The 21,142-nt window shown below is 51.2% G+C and overlaps 2 protein-coding genes across 2 annotated transcripts in view; one reads left to right on the forward strand and one right to left on the reverse strand.

Annotated features, from left to right (window-relative positions):
• CASKIN2 (CASK interacting protein 2) overlaps positions 1-6,341 on the forward strand; it is a 70,471-nt gene extending 64,130 nt beyond the window's left edge. The window contains exons 14-20 of the mRNA XM_065415755.1: positions 1,082-1,176; positions 1,611-1,721; positions 2,052-2,153; positions 2,641-2,779; positions 3,047-5,263; positions 5,532-5,874; positions 6,245-6,341. Of these exons, the coding sequence (XP_065271827.1) occupies positions 1,082-1,176; positions 1,611-1,721; positions 2,052-2,153; positions 2,641-2,779; positions 3,047-5,263; positions 5,532-5,874; positions 6,245-6,341 (3,104 nt within the window). The remainder of the gene's footprint in view (positions 1-1,081; positions 1,177-1,610; positions 1,722-2,051; positions 2,154-2,640; positions 2,780-3,046; positions 5,264-5,531; positions 5,875-6,244) is intronic.
• A 6,910-nt stretch (positions 6,342-13,251) lies between these two features.
• Positions 13,252-21,142, reverse strand: part of TMEM94 (transmembrane protein 94) — a 71,838-nt gene continuing 63,947 nt past the window's right edge. Inside the window, exons 25-31 of the mRNA XM_065415590.1 lie at positions 20,570-20,655; positions 16,992-17,073; positions 16,467-16,621; positions 15,786-15,880; positions 14,054-14,147; positions 13,539-13,709; positions 13,252-13,324 (exon numbers count right to left, since the gene is read on the reverse strand). Coding sequence (XP_065271662.1) covers positions 13,252-13,324; positions 13,539-13,709; positions 14,054-14,147; positions 15,786-15,880; positions 16,467-16,621; positions 16,992-17,073; positions 20,570-20,655 — 756 coding nt within the window. The remainder of the gene's footprint in view (positions 13,325-13,538; positions 13,710-14,053; positions 14,148-15,785; positions 15,881-16,466; positions 16,622-16,991; positions 17,074-20,569; positions 20,656-21,142) is intronic.

The following is a 21,142-nucleotide window of genomic DNA, read 5'->3' on the forward strand; positions in this document are numbered from 1 at the left end:
ACTCCCAGCAGAGGGGCAGCTACTCACTCTCAGGCCTTTCTTGGCAAGACAAAGCCCAAGCATGTCCCACTACTGCAGGGCCCAGCACTGGGCACCACAGAGTGGAACACACCTTGCCCTGCTGCTGCAGGGGATGGCGCTGGTTTGACATTGGAGGGTGCTTGCAGCTCATTCTAGACTGTTTTCCCTTTTACAATAAAATTGTGGCGGAAGGGAGGGGAAGGGTCTGGTGTACGGTTAAGTAAAGTACAGAAGGAGGGATCAGGATATCTGAGTTCTATTCCCAACTCTACCCTAATCTTGCTGTAAGACCGTAAGTCACATCTCTTCTATGAGCTTCTCCCTCTATAAAATGGGGGAGAGATTTGCCTTTCTGCCTCCAAGGGTGTAAGGACAATGCCTTGGCGCCTTCCCCCCAGTGAGATGGCTACAGGAATGCGGTTATCCCTCTTCACACTTAACACTGAGTCACTGTTTGCATTTGGTATTTTCTGTCACACAGAAAATGCAGGGGGCTGGGGAGAGCTTAGGAGGGCTTGCTGAATGCCCCCTTGCTGCTGGTCCATGGCCCACTTTCTCTCCAGTAGCGGGGGATGGGAGGGAATACTTCCCCTGCTCTGCTCCCAGCCTGCTCAGGGATGGTATCAGCTGCAAGAGACAAATTGTGTTTTGAGATCAGACAAACCAGGCTGCCGTGCACACTCTGGGCTGCTGCCAGATGCGTGGGGTCAGAGCTGGGTGAAGGCTCCGGCTCTCTCTGACATGCTTTGGAGGAGTTGGAAGCAGAGAGGGCTTTGAAGAGGGGATAAGACTCATGCTGCAGCACATGGCTGGCAAGCAGGACACCTGGGGTCTGTGCTCTGCCGCTGGCTCACTGGGTGACGTTAACATCCCTGCCTTCCTCAATGCAGCAGGGCTGAGAGTTCTGCCCCAGCGGAGGGTTAGTGAGTTGTGGAGCAAGGTGCTCTGAACTATTCACACTACAGGGCAAAATGTTCAGCTCCTCACAGTCTCTCTCTCTGCAATGGGGTTTCATCCTCTGGCCCATTCCAGTAACTACCCCCACCCCCTCTCTGCTCAGGAACCCTCGGGCGCCAGAACCTGGCCAACTGTAACGCCAGCAACAGGATCTTCTCTCACCAATACCTCCGCCCTGAACAGCTCCTGGAGGGAAAGGTACCTGGGCCCCTGGGAAGGGCTTCAATGCTACAGGTGGGGGTGACTATTTTAGAGCAGGGGTCCAAGCCTGGCCAATCCATGGGTCCACATTTTAAGCAGCTGCTACCTTTGATGCACTGGCATGGGGGAAACCATGGTGAAATGGCCACCTCTCACATGAGCCCCACCCTCCCTCCACAGGTAGCAGCAAGGGCTGAAGAACACTACGGCGCATGGGGGCAGAGAAGCAGGTCTGGTACAATATAGCTCTTTCAGGATGCTCTTGCCCTATTCCTTTTATTCCAGCCAGTTTGACAGTACAGGGGTGGGAGTCAATGTCCCTGTCCCAAGGGGACGTGCTGCATTGCACAGAGCAGCCTGGAACGTTTCTGCCCCTCCCCAGCCCATGCAGCCACCGTCATGGGCTGTTCTGTGTCGGCTTCTCTCTCCAGGATGCAGAAGCCATTTACAACTGGCTGAGTGAGTTCCAGCTGGAGTTCTACACGGCCAACTTCCTCAATGCTGGCTATGACGTCCCCACCATCAGCCGCATGACCCCAGAGGTAAGGTCAGGTGGGTTCAGGGACTACTGGGTGAGAGCATGGCCACAAAGAATAGGGCAGTGGCAGGGTCCAAAGGCAGGGCCCAGCCTCTGCTGCTTGCCTTTTCCAGTGACTGGCACCACACCATAGACACTGGCTGCTGGAGGGTCCCAGCCACTGCCTCTCTCTAGCTGGTATTTCTAGAGCATCCATTGCTCTAGTACAAGCACTAACCAGTGCATCGCCCAGGCATTCCCTCCCCACTGCAGTGGGAGCTGCTGACTCCTTGCACTACATCAGCTAACTTTTGAGCATCCCCATTAATGAAGGCAACCGCTGTGTTTGTTTTAGGACCTAACAGCCATTGGGGTGACTAAGCCGGGGCACAGAAAGAAAATCTCCACTGAGATTGGACAGCTCAGCATTGCAGAGTGGCTGCCCAATTACATTCCTGTGAGTATTGTGGGCATGTCTTGTCCTTTGCACCAGCACTATAGGTGCCCTGAGTCTGTTTTCAGCCAGATGCTGGGCTCAGTGCCCTGTGAGACTGCACTTTTCCTTGGGGTTGTGGCTGGTACAGGTTCCCACTGTGTGTTAATGAGGCAGCAGGCCCAGCAGACTCACATGCAGATTTTAACGAGAGTCCACAGTGGGTCATACAGCGAGCGATGGAGGGAAGAGCCTTGAGTGAACCGACAGTGATGGCTACATGGTTTCTAACCTTCCCCATGTAACAGCAGCAGGGATGGCCTAGCCTAGGCAGAGAGCTGCTCGCACGGAGCCATCTGGGACACTCCGAGATGTGTGGAAGTGTCTCAAAGGGCAGCAGGGAATGCAATGCCTCGTTCTCTCACAAGGCAGGTAGGAAGCAAATGTAGCAGGGAAGAGCCATCCATTGCTGGGATGCTAATGAAATGGTCCCTGTTGCTGTTCTCTGTAGGCCGACCTGATGGAGTGGCTGAGTGCCATTGGGCTGCCCCAGTACCATAAGAAGCTGGTGAGCAACGGCTATGACTCCATCAGCATCGTAACAGACCTGACGTGGGAGGACCTGCAGGAGATTGGCATCAACAAACTGGGTGAGTTGCTGGGAGATGCGCAGCAGCCATGAGGGTGGAAAGCAGCTAAATCTGTCAGTCAGGTGTAGAATGGTGGAGCCTCTGCCCTCTATGATGCTGGCTAAAATCCAGCCCATACCATGGTAACTGCAAGGTCTGAAGGCATCCTGTGTGCAAAGGTCTCAGTGTAATAGCTAGTGCTCAAGGGTCCGCAGCATTAAAACCACAATTGTCCTTCCTGTGGGCCACGGAAACTGAACTCTCCTTTCACTCCTGTACCATATGCAGGCCACCAGAAGAAGATCATGCTGGCTGTCAAGAAGCTGACAGACATCCGCAAGAACTTGAACCAAGCCGAAACCAATCCGGCAAGTCGCAAAATCCCTGGGGCCCTGGACATAGTCACCATTGAGTCTGTTGAGAATGGAGAGTCCCAGTCTCCGCACACGCCCAAGATGATAACCTTCCAGGACAGCGAGCTGAGCTATGAGCTCCAAACAGCCATGTCCAACAGCTGCCAGGAAACGCTCCCCATGAAGAACACTCAGGGGATGTCACGGAGTCAGGAGAGCATTGGAGTGCGCTCCAGAGGGTCAGGGCATTCTCAGGACAACATGTTGTCCAGGACCATCCTCTCCAGCCATTCCCAGGAGAGCCTGGGCAGCGGCAGCAGCGAGCACTCTTCCACACAGCCCCGACAGAAGGAGAACGCTGGCATTCTGCCAGGGAGACCTAACCAAGATAATTACGGGAAGGTTATTATCCAGCTGACTGCCCAAGAGGGACTGAATGGCTACTCCAATGGGTGTGGGGGAAGCCCTCTGAAAGAGAGGAACCTCCCCGAAGGGACCGATCAGTACCAGAGGCCTGTGGCTCAGAAAGGCAGCATTCCACTGTTACAGCCATCCAACTCTCTACCAGCAGCAACCCCCTGCACCCCACCCCAGATGCCCAATAAGGGCACAGCACCCTACGTCTTCATGTATCCTCACATCTCCTTGAAATCCCCCAGTGTTCCTGAGCAGCCGAAGAACCCAGCACACCTGTACCCCCAGTTCTCCTCTTCCCAGAGGAGCAATCTCCAGTCATCAGCTCAGAAAGCTTTCTCCTATCTCCATTCCCACTGCAGTGGCACGGAATCACCATACGTGTCTCCAAAGCCTGGTGCCACCCTGGGCTCCTGGCAGGCTGGAGAACAGCAAAATGGAGACACCTTCAAGTACAAGAAGCGCTCTCACAGCCTGAACCGCTACGCTCTGTCGGATGGCGAGCATGAGAAGGAGGAGGTACCCACTAGCACCTTGGGCTCCTACGCCACCCTCACCAGGCGCCCGGGACGGAGCCAAGTGCCACGCACCTATCTGCAGTCAGACACCAAGGTCGTTCGCAGCCAGTCCTTTGCCATCCGGGCAAAGAGGAAAGGGCCTCCACCCCCTCCGCCCAAGCGCCTGAGCTCTGTCTCCAGTGCCCAGGCTGTGGAGGCAGAGGGGGAGCAGGGTCTGGAATCGGAGAGAAGACCGACTGTTGCCCAAGAGTCGGTGGATGTGGCTCCCTCACCATGGCTGGGCATCAGCGATGCAAGCAGCAGCCAAACAGTGAAGAGCAAAGCTGCAATGCTTGAGGTGCCCACCGTAGGTGGGAGTCCACCAAAGCCTCTTCTGTTACAAAAGCCCACAACTCCAGATCACGAGCTAGTTTCTAGTACAGGCTCAGATGGTCGGCCCTGTGGAGCCAGGGTCTCTGAAGGCTCCTGCAGCACGAGGCTCTCGGATAATGAGAGAGACGCCTTTGAGAGCAACAGGCCCCGCCGACGCACGTTTAGCGAACCCAGCGTCACCACGACAGAGGCCTTGCAAAGCAGCCTGGAGGACGTCCAGTCTGACACAGAGGAGGAGCTGAGACCTGGCCCAGAGGACTGTGAGATGTCGTCGTCGTCCTCTCAGAACAGCTCCAGTGAGTGCATTCCATTTGCAGAAGAAGGCAACTTAACCATCAAACAGCGACCAAAGCCTCCCGGGCACCACAAGGCAGAAGCTACCAGCCTGGACTCTGAGTCCAGCTCCCCGACAGCTGCCAGTGTGGGGCCTCCCTGCTCTCCTGCTGGGAAGGAGCTGGGAGGAACCACAGCGAAAGAGTTGGAGGTGCTGGAATTCAACCTCACCGAGTCTGACACGGTGAAGCGGAGGCCCAGGTACAAGGAGAGGGAGCCACTACAGACTCTGCTAAAAGCGTTCAGCTTGGCTGGCCAGAGCCAGGCTCTTGTGAGTCCGCCCCCACAATATGCACAGGCCCAAGCCGTGAGCATCACGGGCCCAGCGCCGGAGCCCGGGGGGAACGGAGACGTTTTTGATGACGACAGTGTGGAATTCAGAATTGCTGAGATTGAGAAGAGCATCCTGTCTCTGGAGAAGGGGATCAAAAAGCCTCCACTTCCTCTGAAGTCAGCCAGCCCTGGGGAGCTGCATGGAGGTGCTGTCCTCCTGAGGACCTCCACTGTAGGGCCAGGTACATGCAACATATCGTTCGTGTTCAGAGTGAACTAAAAGCTCCTCCTCGGGGGAGGTGGGAGGGGTACGGCAGCTGTCAGCTACACCCCTTCCTAGTATGTGCGTGTAGAGGCGCTGGCACATGCAGGGGTGAGAGAGGCGCTTTAGCAGCAGAGGAGCTTACAGTGGCTTTGTCCTAGCTGACTGGGCTGGGTGTCTCCTCTCCCAGAGCCAATGTACCCTGCATGGGGCCAGGCCTGAACTAGGTTTTATCTGTTCCCTTCCAGATGCATCAGCTAAGCACATGTCTGTTGCTTCTACAAAACTGGTATTTTCAGGGCCAAAAACGATTTATCAGCAAGTCCTGCAGCCCTCCCGGAATACCATTGCCCCCTGGGCAACTGCTGAGATGGCACCAGAGGTGGCAGGATCCACGGCTGTTGCCTGCCCATCGAAGCTGGAGATTGGCAACAAGGCAGCCTTGAGCAGCGGGATGCCCATTTTTATGAAGCCTTTGAGTGTCGCTTCGGATGCAGCCCTGGCTCAGCAGAGACTGGAACAGACCAACTCCTCCCTGACAGCTGCGCTGCAGGCTGCTGAGAAAAAAATAACAGCCGAGGAGTTGGACAGGTGAGGGAACAGCCCTGGGGGGAGAGCAGGGCCGAGTGGGTAAATTATCCCTCAGCCACATATTCCTCAAGAGTGCCTAGAAACACTTGGGCCAGGTTCTCTCAACTTCCTCCACGGCTGGGCCAAGGGCCCATCAACCCCTGTCACAGCACTGTTAAAACGTGGTTCCATTGCGCGGTGGGGCCCATGCAGGCTACCCCCATTCCTGGGCTGTGCACAGGGCAAGGCTTGAGCAGTGGTTGGGTCCAACCTACCCCTTGGTTTGGGGGAAGCACTGGGGCCCCCTTGCACTGTTGGCTTCAGAGGGCACCAAGGCCTTCACTCGTCACATGGCCTTATCCATCCTGCCTTTTCTTTCTTTTCCTCTCAGTCACTACGGGGCTACGCACTCGGCTAATAACATCCTGGAAGACATCAGCAACATGTTCGATGACCTGGCTGACCAGCTGGACGCCATGCTGGACTGAGACTTGGTCCCCTGCCACTCATCCCCAGTTGCTGTGCTAATGCCTCTCTGCCCGGGGATCGCTACAGCTGCTCTGATCTTTCTCCCTCCTGCACTTTAGGGCTTGGAGTGTGCACCTCCCTCACCTTTCCTGGCCCACTCGAGGCATCCCAATGGACTGGAGACCCAGCAGCCCAGTCCCAGGGAATTTCCCATATGTCCCTTTGCAGCTGCAGGAGACGAGCACAAGGAAGAGGCAACTACACCTTTCCACCCTCAGCAGAGTTTGAGTGAGTGCAGTAACTCTCACTCCTGTGTCCAGCTCCCCCAAGAAGTGAGCTCAGCTGCCGGCTGCCAAGAGCTCCTCTTCCTCTGACCTCTACACAAAGCTTCCTCAGGGGCCTTTTCCTCACTAGCCCCAGTGCTGAGTCCTGCCTCTTATTATTTAAACCCTGCCAAAAGCATATTGGGGGAGAGGACCTCCTTGGGCAGGCACAGCAGAGCCAAGCACTTAATGCGCAGCCCCGGCAGGGCCTGTCGGCTGCTGAAATAAGACAGGACTTGTTGCAGCTTGGCAGCTCTCTGGGTGAGAAGAAACCTGCCTGCTTTATTTGGTGCTTTTTAAGCACGTCACTGTAAGGCAGCGTGTAATCCAAGTGGATTTAAATCCCCACAGCAATGCCCTCGGAGCTGCGCTGGCACAGTCTGTACCCCATAAAGGAGTACACAGGCTCAACACTTCACAACAGCTTTGTCAGGAAATTAAGATCTACCTGACCCCCTCCTTAAGCTTCCTGCATGGATTCATTCCTGGTTAAATGGCTGGTAGCCAAAGACTGGGAAGAGCATGTTTTGGGCTAGTCAGTGGCAGTCTGGGTGGAGCATGTTGCTACAGTGGAGGGTGCCCTCTGCTGGCTCTGATTGTAAGAGATCCCTACCCACACCCTCTGCAGTATTGCATATCCAGTCAGTTGGGTAGGAACAGGTTGTTTTTTTGTGGCAAACACGTTCTCTTCTTTCTATGTGACCACTCTAGCCCAACTCCAAGCAGGGAGGGAAATAGACCTGGAACAAGACTCAAAGCTGAGTTGGAAGCAAAGATTTTTTTTAAATGCTAGCAGCATTTGGGGACCTGTGAAGCTGCTTCTTAACCCTACTAAACACTGACCAGCTTCTAGAAGAATGGAGCTAGAAACGACCTCACTGCACTAAGTTAGTTTTAGCTCCCTGACAGCTACTGTAAATAGAAGTTGGATTCACCCACATTGACAGGGCTGAAGCAAAGGAATGGCAGCCTCAATTTTTTCATTCCTAGCAGCAGTTATAGCTGGATTGCTTTAAGAACAAATTTTTCTTGAAGGATCTGTATGGGGTCACCTGAAATGCCAAACTAATGAATGCACCAGAGCAATAAAAGGGAAAATTTGCACATTTTGTACTAAGGGGTCATTTGTTGCAAAAACCACCAAGCAAATCTAACTTTTTAAAATTAAAGCTAAATTATGAAGGTGACCGAAGGAAGCAGCAGCCTTCCTCATCCCCCAGGGAAACTTGCACCTCAAACTATTAAGACTGTTTACAGCCTCAACTCTCCCTGCACTGGAAAGAGAGCAGCCCCTTGTAAAATCCACCCATCCCAGCCCATGCATCTCTCAGCGACTTACTCATTTGTGTGGTAACCATGATCCCTACTGGCAGGAGATGGAATTCATGCCAACCTGGTTTCTATGTAAAAACAAAACTTGTCAGTTGGCAAGGTCGGGCTGTAGACTTGACGCTAACCCATCTTGGCCCTAGCTAGTCAGTAGCTTTGTACTTTACGTTGCCTGAAATACGGCCGTGTGTGAAACGGCAAGTGCTACAAAAGTGAACTTTAAAAAATAGCTGCAACCAGTGGCACTTTATAAAAAGGTTTAAAAATAAATCTTTTTAAAAGGGGTTTTCATATCCCACGCGTTGACTTGGGACTAGTCCAACTTTTTCAATGTTGATAAACTGTAAATGTTTTTTTAAAAGACAAAATGTATATATTTTAAATGTGATTATATATTTACTAACCAGATTTCAAAGTGTCATTATCTAGGGACAGGGCTAAGAGACACACTGGGGTAGAGCTGCAGTACTCTGAGCCACCACAGGGGCAGCAGCGTGCTGTTCTTACAGTCAATAACGGAATTAGGGATTTGTTTTTCTCTCAGAGGAATGCTTATTTTTCAAGTTCTAGATCTTTATTTTAAAGATATTGTATGCTGTGTAAATTATGTATGGGCATGACTGTGTCTAACGAACCCCTGTTCCTTGCAGCCAGGGAGCTAGGGAAAAAATAGTCCACGTAATCGCCAGACTGACAGATTTTAAACCATCTGGACTGTTTGTGTTAATCATGCGGTTTGTTTTCCACTAACATCAATTAAGACTTAATTCGATTAAACAGTGGGGCTTTTCTCCCCTTTGATAGTTCTGCCTAATTGACTCAGTTGTCTCTTTCGTGTTAATACCATTGTCCACTTGCTCTCCCTGAGGGTGGCTCCAGGGACAAAATCCTGCCATTGACTTCAGTGAGACTAAGATTTGACCTTACATGTTACCACTGTAGGGTGGTCAAAAGTAAGGGAACTGATGGCACAGAGTAATGGTTAGAGCACTGGGCTGGAAGCCAGAACTCCTGGCGGCTTTTCCTCCATCTAATGCTGGCTTATCATGCAACAATGAAACAAGTCACATCTTCTCTGGGCCTTATCTACATTTTCAAGGCAAGAAAATACTTCCTCCCTAACCCATTTTGAGATCCATGTCCAGCATTGTTACAATGCTGCAGTCTTGCTGAGCAGTGCATAGACGGTGGCAAGAGCCCAACCCTGCTTGGTCTCACTTTTCCCAGTGCCCGCTTGACTCAGCTCCAGCCAGTCCTTCACCTTCTCCCTCTTGACTCCAACACCACTAAAATGCTCTTCTCTAGCACCTTTCACCCAGCACCAAAGTGCTTCAGCCATTAACTAAGCCTCACAACACAACAGCTGATTGCCCAAGTTCATTACTAGAGTAACTGATTACTGCAGCTGTAGTTGGTACAGTGCTCTGGGATCCAGTGGAACAAGAAATGCTAGGCAAATAGTTATTCTGCAGAACAGAGGCGCACAGATATGAAGCGATTTGCCCAAGGGCAAACTGTGAGTCAGCAGCAGAGCCAGGAATGGAAACCCAAAGTGCCAAGCTCCTTTGACCACACTGCCTCCCACTACAAGATGAATCAGTTTCTCTGTGGGGACCGAGCTACAGAGCCCCTCCCCCACAGAGCATGGAAGCTCTCACTACTATCCACTCAGCCAACTGAAAACAAGCTCCCTCTCCCTGCTGCACAGTATCAGACAATCATTTATTGCCATTCATACATTGGGTGCTTGTGGGTTTTTTTTATACAATTTACAAGTTTTAATACAAATCAAAAAAAATTTTTACATACATCCAAAAAATTTTAATTTTCAATATAAAATATACACCATTTAAAAACATTTTGATGTAGGAAATTCCTTTCCAAAGCCGTGCACTCATGCCTTTCCAAAACCCTGGTTGGCTAAGGAGTGTGAGGTGACAAGGCTTGTACAGAGGCAAAGGCGACTACCAAAAAGGCTCAACTCTTCTAACATTTTGGCTCCATCTGAGTCTAGCCGCGGAGGGAGAGAGTGGCAAGAGGGAAGTATTTTCAGAGTGATCACCACAGAAAAGGAAATCTACAGGACATGCCCCCTCTAGAAGAGAGGCTGGCCAGCTCTGAGCTTTGGCAGCTGCTGCCTTTAAAATCACACTATAAAACTTCAGGGGAAACAAAAACAAGCTAAGATCTCAGATCCTTGAGAACAGAGCTGTGCGGCTTTAAGTGTGACTCTGGCAGTGGGAGGTTTCATGTTTGTGTCTGACTCCTGTTCAAATCAGCTCAGCTTGCAAGTAAAGAGAGGTTTTCCTACCTGCTAACCCTGCAAATTCACCCTGAGATCTGAAAGTCATGCTTGGTTCTTGCTGTCTCAGGCATCGCCAATTTTGTAACTGGAATTTAGATAAGTGTCTGGCCAAGGCAGAATCCAGCTCTCTCTCCTGGAGCTATGTCAGCACTGCAGGCCTAAAAGGAGTAAAAATAATAGAAGGCTTAGTCTAGTCTGTAAAATGAGCATATGTGACTGGCTACAGGCAGAGAGCCAGCTACTGGAGTACGAAGGGGCTGGTTTTACACGGTCACATTTCAGGCTGGAACCACATAGTACAACCCTGCTTTACCTAATCGCCGTTGATCAGAGTTCCCAGCCATCTAGAGTTGTTATCCCATGCCCCCCTGGCAACTATGAGCTTGGAGATGCAGACTCTAATCTTTTTCCCAAGTCCTCTAATTAGCTCCCTCCAGCTGCCCCCTTTAGGCCTTGTCTACACTGGGCAATCGCGTCTACTAGTATGTTTTAACTAACACATTAGACACGATTTTTCCTTCAACCTGGACAAGTACAGTTGTGTTCAAATGTCTGAACCCCAGGATTCACCGGAACAGGCCAATACATTTTAAAAACATGCTTTGTTCCTGTCTACACTAGCTGCCAAGTCATGTTTAGCATCACACTTATCAGTTCATGTGTCTAACATGGTACAATTTCCCAACACAGCCAAGGCACCTGCTAGACTGTATTGGAAAGGCAGAGCCTCCTTCACTTACTGTATCTGACCAAGTTCATGCTTCCAGTGACAAACTGCTAAGGGCCAGAGCAGAATGCCACCCTCCCATTCACAAAACCATACCCCAGCTATTCCAGTGTATTTACGTTGACAGTGGTGCTCACACACACACCCATTCTCCCCCCAGTACCTATTGGGGATATTGGGATTTGGGGATGTTGCTTAGAGTCCATCATCCTTGGTTTTGTTACTGCTCTCACTGAAACACAAGGCCTACAAGGGGGAGCAACAGGGAACTGGCTTAGGGTTCTCCACCCTCCCCGTCTGTCAGAAAATGATCAACAGCTACTATTCTGCTCCAGGCCCAAGGTGACATCTGTGTTTTGTGAAGTTACTATGGAAGCACAGATGGAGCCAGGATTTGCCTGACTTGGTCTGGTCTCCAAGCCTGGGAAGGAATAAATTCCATCACTGGCTCAGTATCAGCACTGGGAGTGGTCTGTTAAACAGGCCCACGCATTCCAGGCTGTAGCCAGAGCTAGCACCAGCTCTGTGCAAAGGTGCAAGGTGGCTCCTGCAACCCCAGGCTTCTCTGCAGTGGGGCTTTTTACCACTGCTGTAGCCTGAGTCTGTGCAAATGTGCTGTGCTAGTGCACATAATGACTTGCACCAGTGTGGCGTGGGATAGACAAGCCCTCACATGAAGCTCTCTCCCAGTTCAGAGGGATGCAGTCCACGTGGGAGTTCCCTTGAAGTAGGTCAGAAGGTGGGGAAGCAGAATGGCAGAGCTAACCCCTAAAGAACCAACTTTCCTACAACCAGAAGCCATGAGGAAAAGCTGCAAGGGCAGTGCTCAAAGGGGGGAATGGAAACATAGCTGTGGGGAGGGGGATATTTCGAAACACTCGTACAAAAGGACATGATCAGAGGGAATTACACTTCTGGGAAGGCAGCCATTTCCCGCCCTGCTTGTCATTCACAATTCCAAGCAGCAGGGAGATCCTGTCGCTGGGCCTGCCTGTAAACACACCTGCTTCCCGGAAAGGCTGGGGGCCCCTGAACTCAGAGTCAGCTGCAGACACTGCCTGGGGCAGACAGCTTAGTTTAGCCAGATGCATCCCCCAGCCCCTGGTCTCAGACAGTGCTGCCAAAGCAGGATGGTCACAGCGAGGGTGATCTGCACGAGTCTCAGTGAAAGACTAGAAATCCACCATCACATGAGGGAGACAACTGTAAAGCTGCCTTGTTTGGGGCTGGCATTAAGGGAGTCTCCCCCGACGCACGAGAGCTGGCCAGGCCGAGAAGATTATGAAAGCTGGACCACTTTGGCTCGGTCCCCAAAGGGCACTCCCTGCCCTCTGAAGGCAGGCAGGGCTTGGGATCTCATACAGATAGTTGTTAGAAATGCCCCTGGGGGGAGGGGAGCCTCCATCATGAGATTCAAATAGAGACTCTGCTTAAAGACCTGCCTCCATCCCCACTTCCACAGTTTGGGACCCCAGCAGCCCGCATCTGGACCATGCCACTCTCCAGTCGTGCTGCAAGTATGCCCACCGTCCACTAGAGGGCAGGCCTGACTGCAGCCAGAGAAACTAGGAGGCTTCCATGATGCAGTGTGGGGCAGGGGAGCCTGAGCAGAGCCAGCTTTGGAGAAGAGCTGCTTCCAGTCAGTAGTGCTCACAGAACAGCAGGAGACTCGAGGCTCTGACCCAGGAGAGCGTCGGGAAGGGCCGCCAAGATAGGAGGTGGGGAGGGCACATCTACACAACAACATCCTTTAACAAAAGGGCAAAACGGCAGAAAGAGGGTTTTCAATGGGGATTATACCAGCAGCCCTGGATTTCCCCCATCAACCCCTCCCTCTCCCAACAGACTCAGCAGCCATGCCAGGGCCCTGATCTGCACACACACAGCTGCTCCTGGAGGAAGAGTCCGCAAGGGGAAATTGCTTCATTTCAGTGTCATCGCGGTACTAAAAATAAATAAATAAAAGGAACAGTAGCCTGCAGGGCAGCCAGAGCTCCCGCTCCCCTGGAGCGCTGCAATGGGGTCAGGGGCCTCAAACCTGCTCCTGGACACAGCTTCAGCAGTGGCCTCTCTCTAAGGTTCTGTTGCTGCTTGGCTAGGAGCCCTGGCGGGTCCGCGTGTGTAAGGGAAGCCTTGCGAAGCCTCCAGCGCTATCACTCTTGCCGCGCAGGTCAAGGCTGTGCGGGGACGGGGCCATACGTCCCTCGCCCCGCGCGGCATCTCCACAGGACTCCTGCTGCCGGGGTTCAAAACGGAGAATTCATCCCCAGTTTGGTTTCAAACTGCAGCTTCTGCCTCTTTTGGTAACGGACCCGCACCCTGGAGAGGGCAGAAAGGAAGAGCAGCATGTTAGGGCAGAGGGGCAAGTCCTGCAGCTCACAGAGCAACCCGCCCATGCTGCTTACGTAATGGCATGGCAATATATTCCACATTATTCTCCATCCTGTTTCTTACGCATCATCTCAGCCCAAGAACTGGCCAGGAGCTGGGGTGGAACAGGTCGGCAGGCTCCCCTCCCACTGCCCTTCCTTACCGGATTTCGTGGAGTTTGACGATCTCGTTGACAATTACCACGAGGATGAGAGAGTGGAAACCCAAGAGCCATGAGACCAGGGAGATGTGAACATCGTTAAAGGTTAATGGAGAGTCTAAGTTTGTCCACAGCTTCAGATCCAGAGCCGTCTGCATCACCTGACCCAGCAACCTAATTCAATGAATGGAGACAGCAAGGCTCAGACGTGCCCACATGCCTCCTGGGACTAGTGATGTAGGGCTCAGGCCCAAGTATGCCTGTTCCTGCAATATTATACAAGGCACGTGCCCTTCCACTGACAGGATCAAACTAGGACCTGCCCCAGTGTCCTGAATCCCACTCTGCTGAACGTGTTTCCCAACGTGCTTAGGGATTTCATAGGAGTCTTTGTACAGACAGTACTGGGGTAAGTGTCTGAGTTAAGGCTGAACCAAAGACAGGCCCTGCCCCTCCCTGCAGTCTGTAATGGCAGCCCCTGCCCCTCCCTGTGCTGTTCAGCACCTGATGATACTCACACAACACCCACAGTTAGGGTCCACCATGTGTTAGTGAAGGGGCTTTTCTTCCACAGCGGTTTGGTGCGATGGACGTGGGTGATGGATATAAACACTGAGGAGAGAGATGGACGTGATTTTAGTTGCCACCACAGATGGACGGGGAGAAGGGCTTTGTCCCCAAGAGCCTCTAGCCTGAACTGAAGTGATACTGGTCTGATGGCCCCGCATCCTGCCTTCGTTGCAAGGATCATGAGGCGCTTCCCAAACAGCCTCACCTCAACGCGAAGCAGGCAAGAGTTACCCACATTTTGCTGGTGGAGAAACTGAGGCACAGACCTGCCCAAGGTCACTCAGTGCAGCAGTGTCAGAACCAGGCTTAGAGACTAGTTCTCCCAAATATCTGGGCTCTATGCACAGGATGACACTGCACTGCTAACATGCAGGAACCAGAATGGGCCCCGAAAGCACAGGGATCAGCACTGAAAAGTTAAGCAAAAGAAGTGGGAGAGGCATAGGTCAGTTAGGGGCTCCCCAATTTAACCCCAGGCCTTCTTCAGAGGCAAGCCACAGCCCGACAGAGAGACATTTGGCCAGACACAGAACTTTGTGGAGTGCATGTAATGCTTCGGGTCTCAGAATTCTCCAGATTCAGCAATGACAGCTCTTGCATCTCCTGCCCAGCAGAGGTTACCCACTTGCAACACTCCCTATTTGCATTCTTGCATTATCCTGACTGTAAGGGTTAACTGTACCGATAACTTCACACGCTTTCAGCAGAGCTCCCCAAAGAATAGCTCCACAATGCAGACTGCCTCTCTCAACACATATGTGGCCCAGCGATACTACAGGTCCCAGTATGCAATGCTCTTGCCTGCATCAAGCAGCCAGAATGGTTGGCTCAAGATGCAGCACTGCATGCTGCAGTCTGTTGTGTCCAGGGATCCTTAAAGAGGAGAGTAGAGGCAATCTGTGCTATTTCATTCAGATTAGATGCAGTTCTTGGGCGCCTGGCAGGATGCTAACTTAGCACTCAGTTGGGCTGTCCTTGTTCTAACAGGGAGCACAACCGTCTATGTCAGGAGCTCGGGAGGAAGCTGAAAGTGAATCACAGAAGTGTACGACTGGAAGGGACCTCAATAGGTCATCTAATCCAGTCCCCTGCACTCAAGATAGGACTACATAACTAGACCACCCCTGACAGGTGTTTGTCTAACCTGTTCTTAAAAACCTCCAATGATGGAGATTCCACAACCTCCCTAGACAATTTGTTCCAGTGCTTAACTACCCAGACAGGAAGCTTTTCCTAATGTCCAGCCTAAACCTCCCTGGCTGCAATTTAAGCCCATTGCTTCTTGTCCTGTCCGCAGAGGTTAACGAGAACAATTTTTTCTCCCTCCTCCTTGCAACAACCTTTTATGTACTTGAAAACTGTTATCGTGTCCCCTCTAAGTCTTCTCTTCTCCAGACTAAACAAACCCAATTTTTTCAATCTTTCTTCATAGGTCATGTTTTCTAGACCTTTACTCATTTTTGTTGCTCTACTCTGGACTTTCTCCAATTCGTCCACATCTTTCCTGAAATGTGGCGCCCAGAACTGGACACAGTACTCCAGCTGAGGCCTTATCAGTGCTGAGTAGCGTGGAAGAATTACTTGTCGTGTCTTCCTTACAACACTCCTGCTAATACAAGCCAAGGAAGCATATAGTCCCCATAGTACAGAGACCCAAATCCACTGGAAACAGAGACTTACCAGTGTGCAAAACAATCAGACCAGCTGTGAGCTTCTGCGCTAAGAGGAGAGCGTTGGAAAACTTTCCAAACCAGTCAGGGGCACCATCAGCATTGCTGGGAAATTAAATTGGTCACAGAGTCATTGCTTCTGACAAAACTTAAAGACACGGGTGTGCTTGATGATTCAGGCTGCCTCAGCTCCCCAAGTACAGTTACAGGGATGGGCTTCTCCTCCTGGAGCCCTGGGGGAAATAGGTAAGAGACCGCCCCTTCCCAATGTAGGACATGGGGAGCACAGGGGGCTGGAGAGCCAGCCTCCTCCCCATGTAGGGGAGTGGGGGTTCTAAGAATCAGAGGCAGGAAGCCCAGGATCACACTGCACCAGTAGGATTTAGATAGCTTCAGTGTACATCAGGCCACACAGCAGGTAAAACATGCCGGCAGGGCCCTGCCCCAGAGAACTTACAGGCTAGGCTCCAGTGATAGTGGCACAGAACCTGGTGGGGTTTGGGGGCTATTTGGAGGAAGAGGGTTTGACGTACACTACCTGAGAGGCTGCTCCAGCAAAGTGGGTCCATGAGAAAGAGAGGGGAAAGCAGCCCAGAGAAAAACGAAGATGGATCATAGGGAATGCAAGGAGCTGGAGGAGGGTGGAGGATGGCAGGATGAGGTGTGTGCTGTGGCAGGGTCTGTTCCTCACCTGTACACCATGATGGAGGAGCAGGCGCTGAGGTTGAGGCTGGTAGTGTTCATCCCTTTGCAGGACTCGTGCAGCGTGAACCCAAAGCAAACAAGGCAGGAGCAGATGGTCAGGCTGAATTTCAGCAGGAAGCAGAGCAGGAAGTAATGCTGAGTCTGCAAACAGGGAGCAGCAAAAGCCAGTCAGTCATTCAGGAGACTGGCCTGGAATCAGAGGCATTTACTCCATTTCAGCCCTTCCCCCCAGCTTTCTACAGTCTCCCCTGCTCCAGCCTCGATGGCAGCAGCAAGGGGCTGCACCACCAGGACCCAGCCAAGACATTGGCAGCCCCAAAAGGGACACAGGCTGCCCGGGCTTCCCTTCATCCTGTTGCCATCAAAGGATGGCGATGATGTGAGTCAAGTCAACGGGACAGAATGTCCAAACGGGGCAGCTGGAAAGCACATGAGTCCCCGTGACTGCTCCCCAGTCCTAGATAACCTCGGATGGGAAGTGCAGGCTGTTCCCATCCAACACGCTTCCTACCTTTTTAGGAATGGCGGTTAAATTTTTCCCAGTTGCCATGGACATGACGGAGCTGTGGGGGGGCTTGCCCAGAAGAGAGACACTGGGGAAACAGACAGAGGTTAGTCCCGATGGCGTCTCCAACCACACATCATGTCATCCAAAACAGCAGCCCTAGCACCAGAACTAAAGGAGAAGCAAATCTCACTGCTTCTAGCATTAGCAAGGAAAACCTCGGCCAGGCCCCCAGCCACGCAAAGGGCATTTCCACAGCATCACTTGGTTTGCTAAACTCAAAGTGCTCTGACAATATACTTCTATTTTCTTAGCCCTATACCCCAAGCAATCCAGGAAGTGGAAGGTTCAAATGGCAAGGGGTAAGCTAACCTCCAGGTGAGTGACTGGGATACATGGTCATATCAGCAAAAAGAATGGAGGAGTACTTGTGGCACCTTAGAGACTAAAAATGGATTTGGGCATAAGCTTTCGTGGACTAAAACCCACTTCATCGGATGCATGCAGTGGAAAATACAGTAGGAAGATATATCTACACACAGAGAACATGAAAAAATGGGTGTTGCCATACCAACTCTAACGAGACTAATCAATTAAGGTGGGCTATTATCAGCAGGAGAAAAAAAACTTTTGTGATGATAATCAGGATGGCCCATTTCAAACAGTTGACAAGAAGGTCTGAGTAACAGTAGGGGGGAAATTAGCATGGGAAATACCCCGAGAAGGGGTATTCTATCTGCTATCCAAGATCCATAAACCTGGAAATCCTGGATGGCACATCATCTCAGGCATTGGCACCCTGACAGCAGGATTGTCTGGCTATGTAGACTCTCTCCTCAGGCCCTACGCTACCAGCACTCCTAGCTATCTTCAAGACACCACTGACTTCCTGAGGAAACTACAATCCATTGGTGATCTTCCAGAAAACACCATCCTGGCCACTATGGATGTAGAAGCCCTCTACACCAACATTCCACACCAAGATGGACTATAAGTCATCAGGAACAGTATCCCCAATAATGTCACGGCAAACCTGGTGGCTGAATTTTGTGACTTTGTCCTCACCCACAACTATTTCACATTTGGGGACAATGTATACCTTCAAGTCAGCGGCACTGCTATGGGTACCCGCATGGCCCCACAGAATGCCAACATTTTTATGGCTGACTTAAAACAACCCTTCCTCAGCTCTCATCCCCTAACGCCCCTACTCTACTTGCGCTACATTGATGACATCATCATCATCTGGACCCATGGAAAAGAAGCCCTTGAGGAATTCCACTATGATTTCAACAATTTTCATCCCACCATCAACCTCAGCCTGGACCAGTCCACACAAGAGATCCACTTCCTGGACACTACAGTGCTAATAAGCGATGGTCACATAACCACCACCCTATACCGGAAACCTATTGACCGCTATACTTACCTACATGCCTCCAGCTTTCATCCAGACCACATCACACGATCCATTGTCTATAGCCAAGCTCTAAGATACAACCGCATTTGCTCCAATCCCTCAGACAGAGACAAACACCTACAAGATCTCTATCAAGAGTTCCTAAAACTACAATACCCACCTGCTGAAGTGAAGAAACAGATTGACAGAGCCAGAAGAGTACCCAGAAGTCACCTACTCCAGGACAGGCCCAAAAAAGAAAGTAACAGAACGCTACTAGCCGTCACCTTCAGCCCCCAACTAAAACCTCTCCAGCACATCATACTTAAGGATAGGTTGTAGATCCTTGATGATCCCTCACTCTCACAGATCTTGGGAGACAGGCCAGTCCTCGCTTACAGACAGCCCCACAACCTGAAGCAAATACTCACCAGCAACCACACACCAAAAACACTAACCTAGGAACCTATCCTTGCAACAAAGCCTGTTGCCAACTCTGTCCACATATCTATTCAAGGGACACCATCATAGGACCTAATCACATCAGCCACACCATCAGAGTCTCGTTCACCTGCACATCTACCAATGTGATATATGCCATCATGTGCCAGCAATGCCCCTCTGCCATGTACATTGGCCAAACCGGACAGTCTCTACGCAACAGAATAAATGGACACAAATCAGACGTCAAGAATTATAACATTAAAAAACCAGTCGGAGAACAGTTCATCCTCCCTGGTCGCTCAATTACAGACCTAAAAGTCGCAATTTTCCAACAACAAAAACTTCAAAAACAGACTCAGAGAAACTGCAGAACTGGAATTAATTTGCAAACTGGACACCATTAAATTAGGCTTGAATAAAGACTGGGAGTGGATGGGTCATTACACAAAGTAAAAACTATTTCCCATGCTAATTTTCCCCCTACTGTTACTCACACCTTCTTGTCAACTGTTTGAAATGGGCCATCCTGATTATCACCACAAAAGTTTTTTTTCTCCTGCTGATAATAGCCCACCTTAATTGATTAGCCTCGTTAGAGTTGGTGTGGCCACACCCATTTTTTCATGTTCTCTGGGTATATATATATCTTCCTACTGTATTTTCCACTGCATGCATCCGATGAAGTGGGTTTTAGCCCACGAAAGCTTATGCCCAAATACATTTGTTAGTCTCTAGGGTGCCACAAGTACTCCTGTTCTTTTTGCTGATACAGACTAACACGGCTGCCACTCTGAATGGTCATATCAGGGATACTCAAGCTGCAGCCCCTCTGGCTGTGCCTGATCATGAGTGCTCTCCACACTGAGCGCAGCTCCAACCTTCCCAGCCACCAGGGAAGTTGTAAGGACATTGGAAGAGGCAAAAATCTCCCTGCCCTCTACCAGCAAGGAGGGGAACTTGGAGGAATAAAGAACAATCACACCCTCTTGCCTCCTCGCTCACAGGAGCAAGAGAAGAAAGGAGAAACATCCCTCATCCCCTTGCAGTACCCAGGAGCACAGGAGGAGAGAGGGCATATTTAAAGGGTCATTGAAGCCAGAGATGAATAAAGCACCCCTTAGATCATCCATCCCATCCCCTGCCAGAGCAGCATTGTCACTGCAGAGTCACAGCCACACAGCAGACAGCCATACCACAATTTCCTGACCCCACACTATCGTATCAATGTGTGACCTCGTGTCCCGATGACACTGTGACGCTAAACCTCCCAGCATAGTGCCAGGACAGCTCTCCGACACCTTACAGCTCCAACTTTCCCCAAAGACAGCTCCTTCAGCTCCACGAGATGAGCACCACTGCTCTCTGCACAGAGCCACACTAAGAGGAAAGGCGTGCCCTTACCACGTTAACCAACACGCCGTCACGAGCACACGGGAAATCCTGGGATGGACAAGGCAGTTTGCAGTTTTCACGTATGATAGCAGGTTGAGGTGAACATCTGGGGAAGCCTGTTACAAGGGCTCCATAACAAAGGGCAGGGCTAACGAAGCCAAGCCACAGACGAGCATTAACAATCTCTCAACATTTCTCCTTTCAGCCAAGGAGCTCACAGCCCTTTACAGACATCAGTTAGCCCTCACAATGTCCCTGAGAGGCACTGGCAGATATTAGCCCCATTTTGCAGATGGCAAAGCCACAGTAAAGGGAAATGTACCCAGGGAGATGCCCTCAACTCACTCACCTTAGCAGCGGGTAACAGAAACAGGAGAGCCATAGGATGTCCGTGGTGCTCAGAATGGGCGGCAGCTGCACCAGGCAGGACAGGAACTGAACAAAGAACCCCCACAGAGAAAGGCACGATCAGCAACAGGACTGGGAGAGCAACCACAGCCCCACCTGCTTCTCCCTGTGCCCCACCCCAGTAGGCGCAGGGACAGGTTGGATACTGGAGAATCTGGATTGCTTTGGAGATGCGCTGCAAAGCCCTGCCTGCTGCTCTGGACTGCATGGTGGCAAAGGCTAGAGACTGCCTTCTCCGGGAACAGCAGTGCCTACCCAAATCCCCAGGCTACAACACAGGGCAAGAGGGGGCCAAAGAACATTCCCTGCAGGAGGTTAGTTAAAACCCTGCCTAAGCAGAAGAGCAGTCTAGGCCAGGAGGCAACCAGAGTCTTATCATGGCTAGCATAGTAACTGCCCTCATAAAAGAGTGTTCATTAATAGGATTATGTTCAATCAGCAATGTGCGTAACTGAAACAAGTGTACTGGATACACAGGATCCCGACCATAAGAGATGTATAAACCCTGGAGAAA

The sequence above is a fragment of the Emys orbicularis genome, chromosome 13 (assembly GCF_028017835.1).
Source record: "Emys orbicularis isolate rEmyOrb1 chromosome 13, rEmyOrb1.hap1, whole genome shotgun sequence".
Taxonomy (NCBI): domain Eukaryota; kingdom Metazoa; phylum Chordata; order Testudines; family Emydidae; genus Emys; species Emys orbicularis.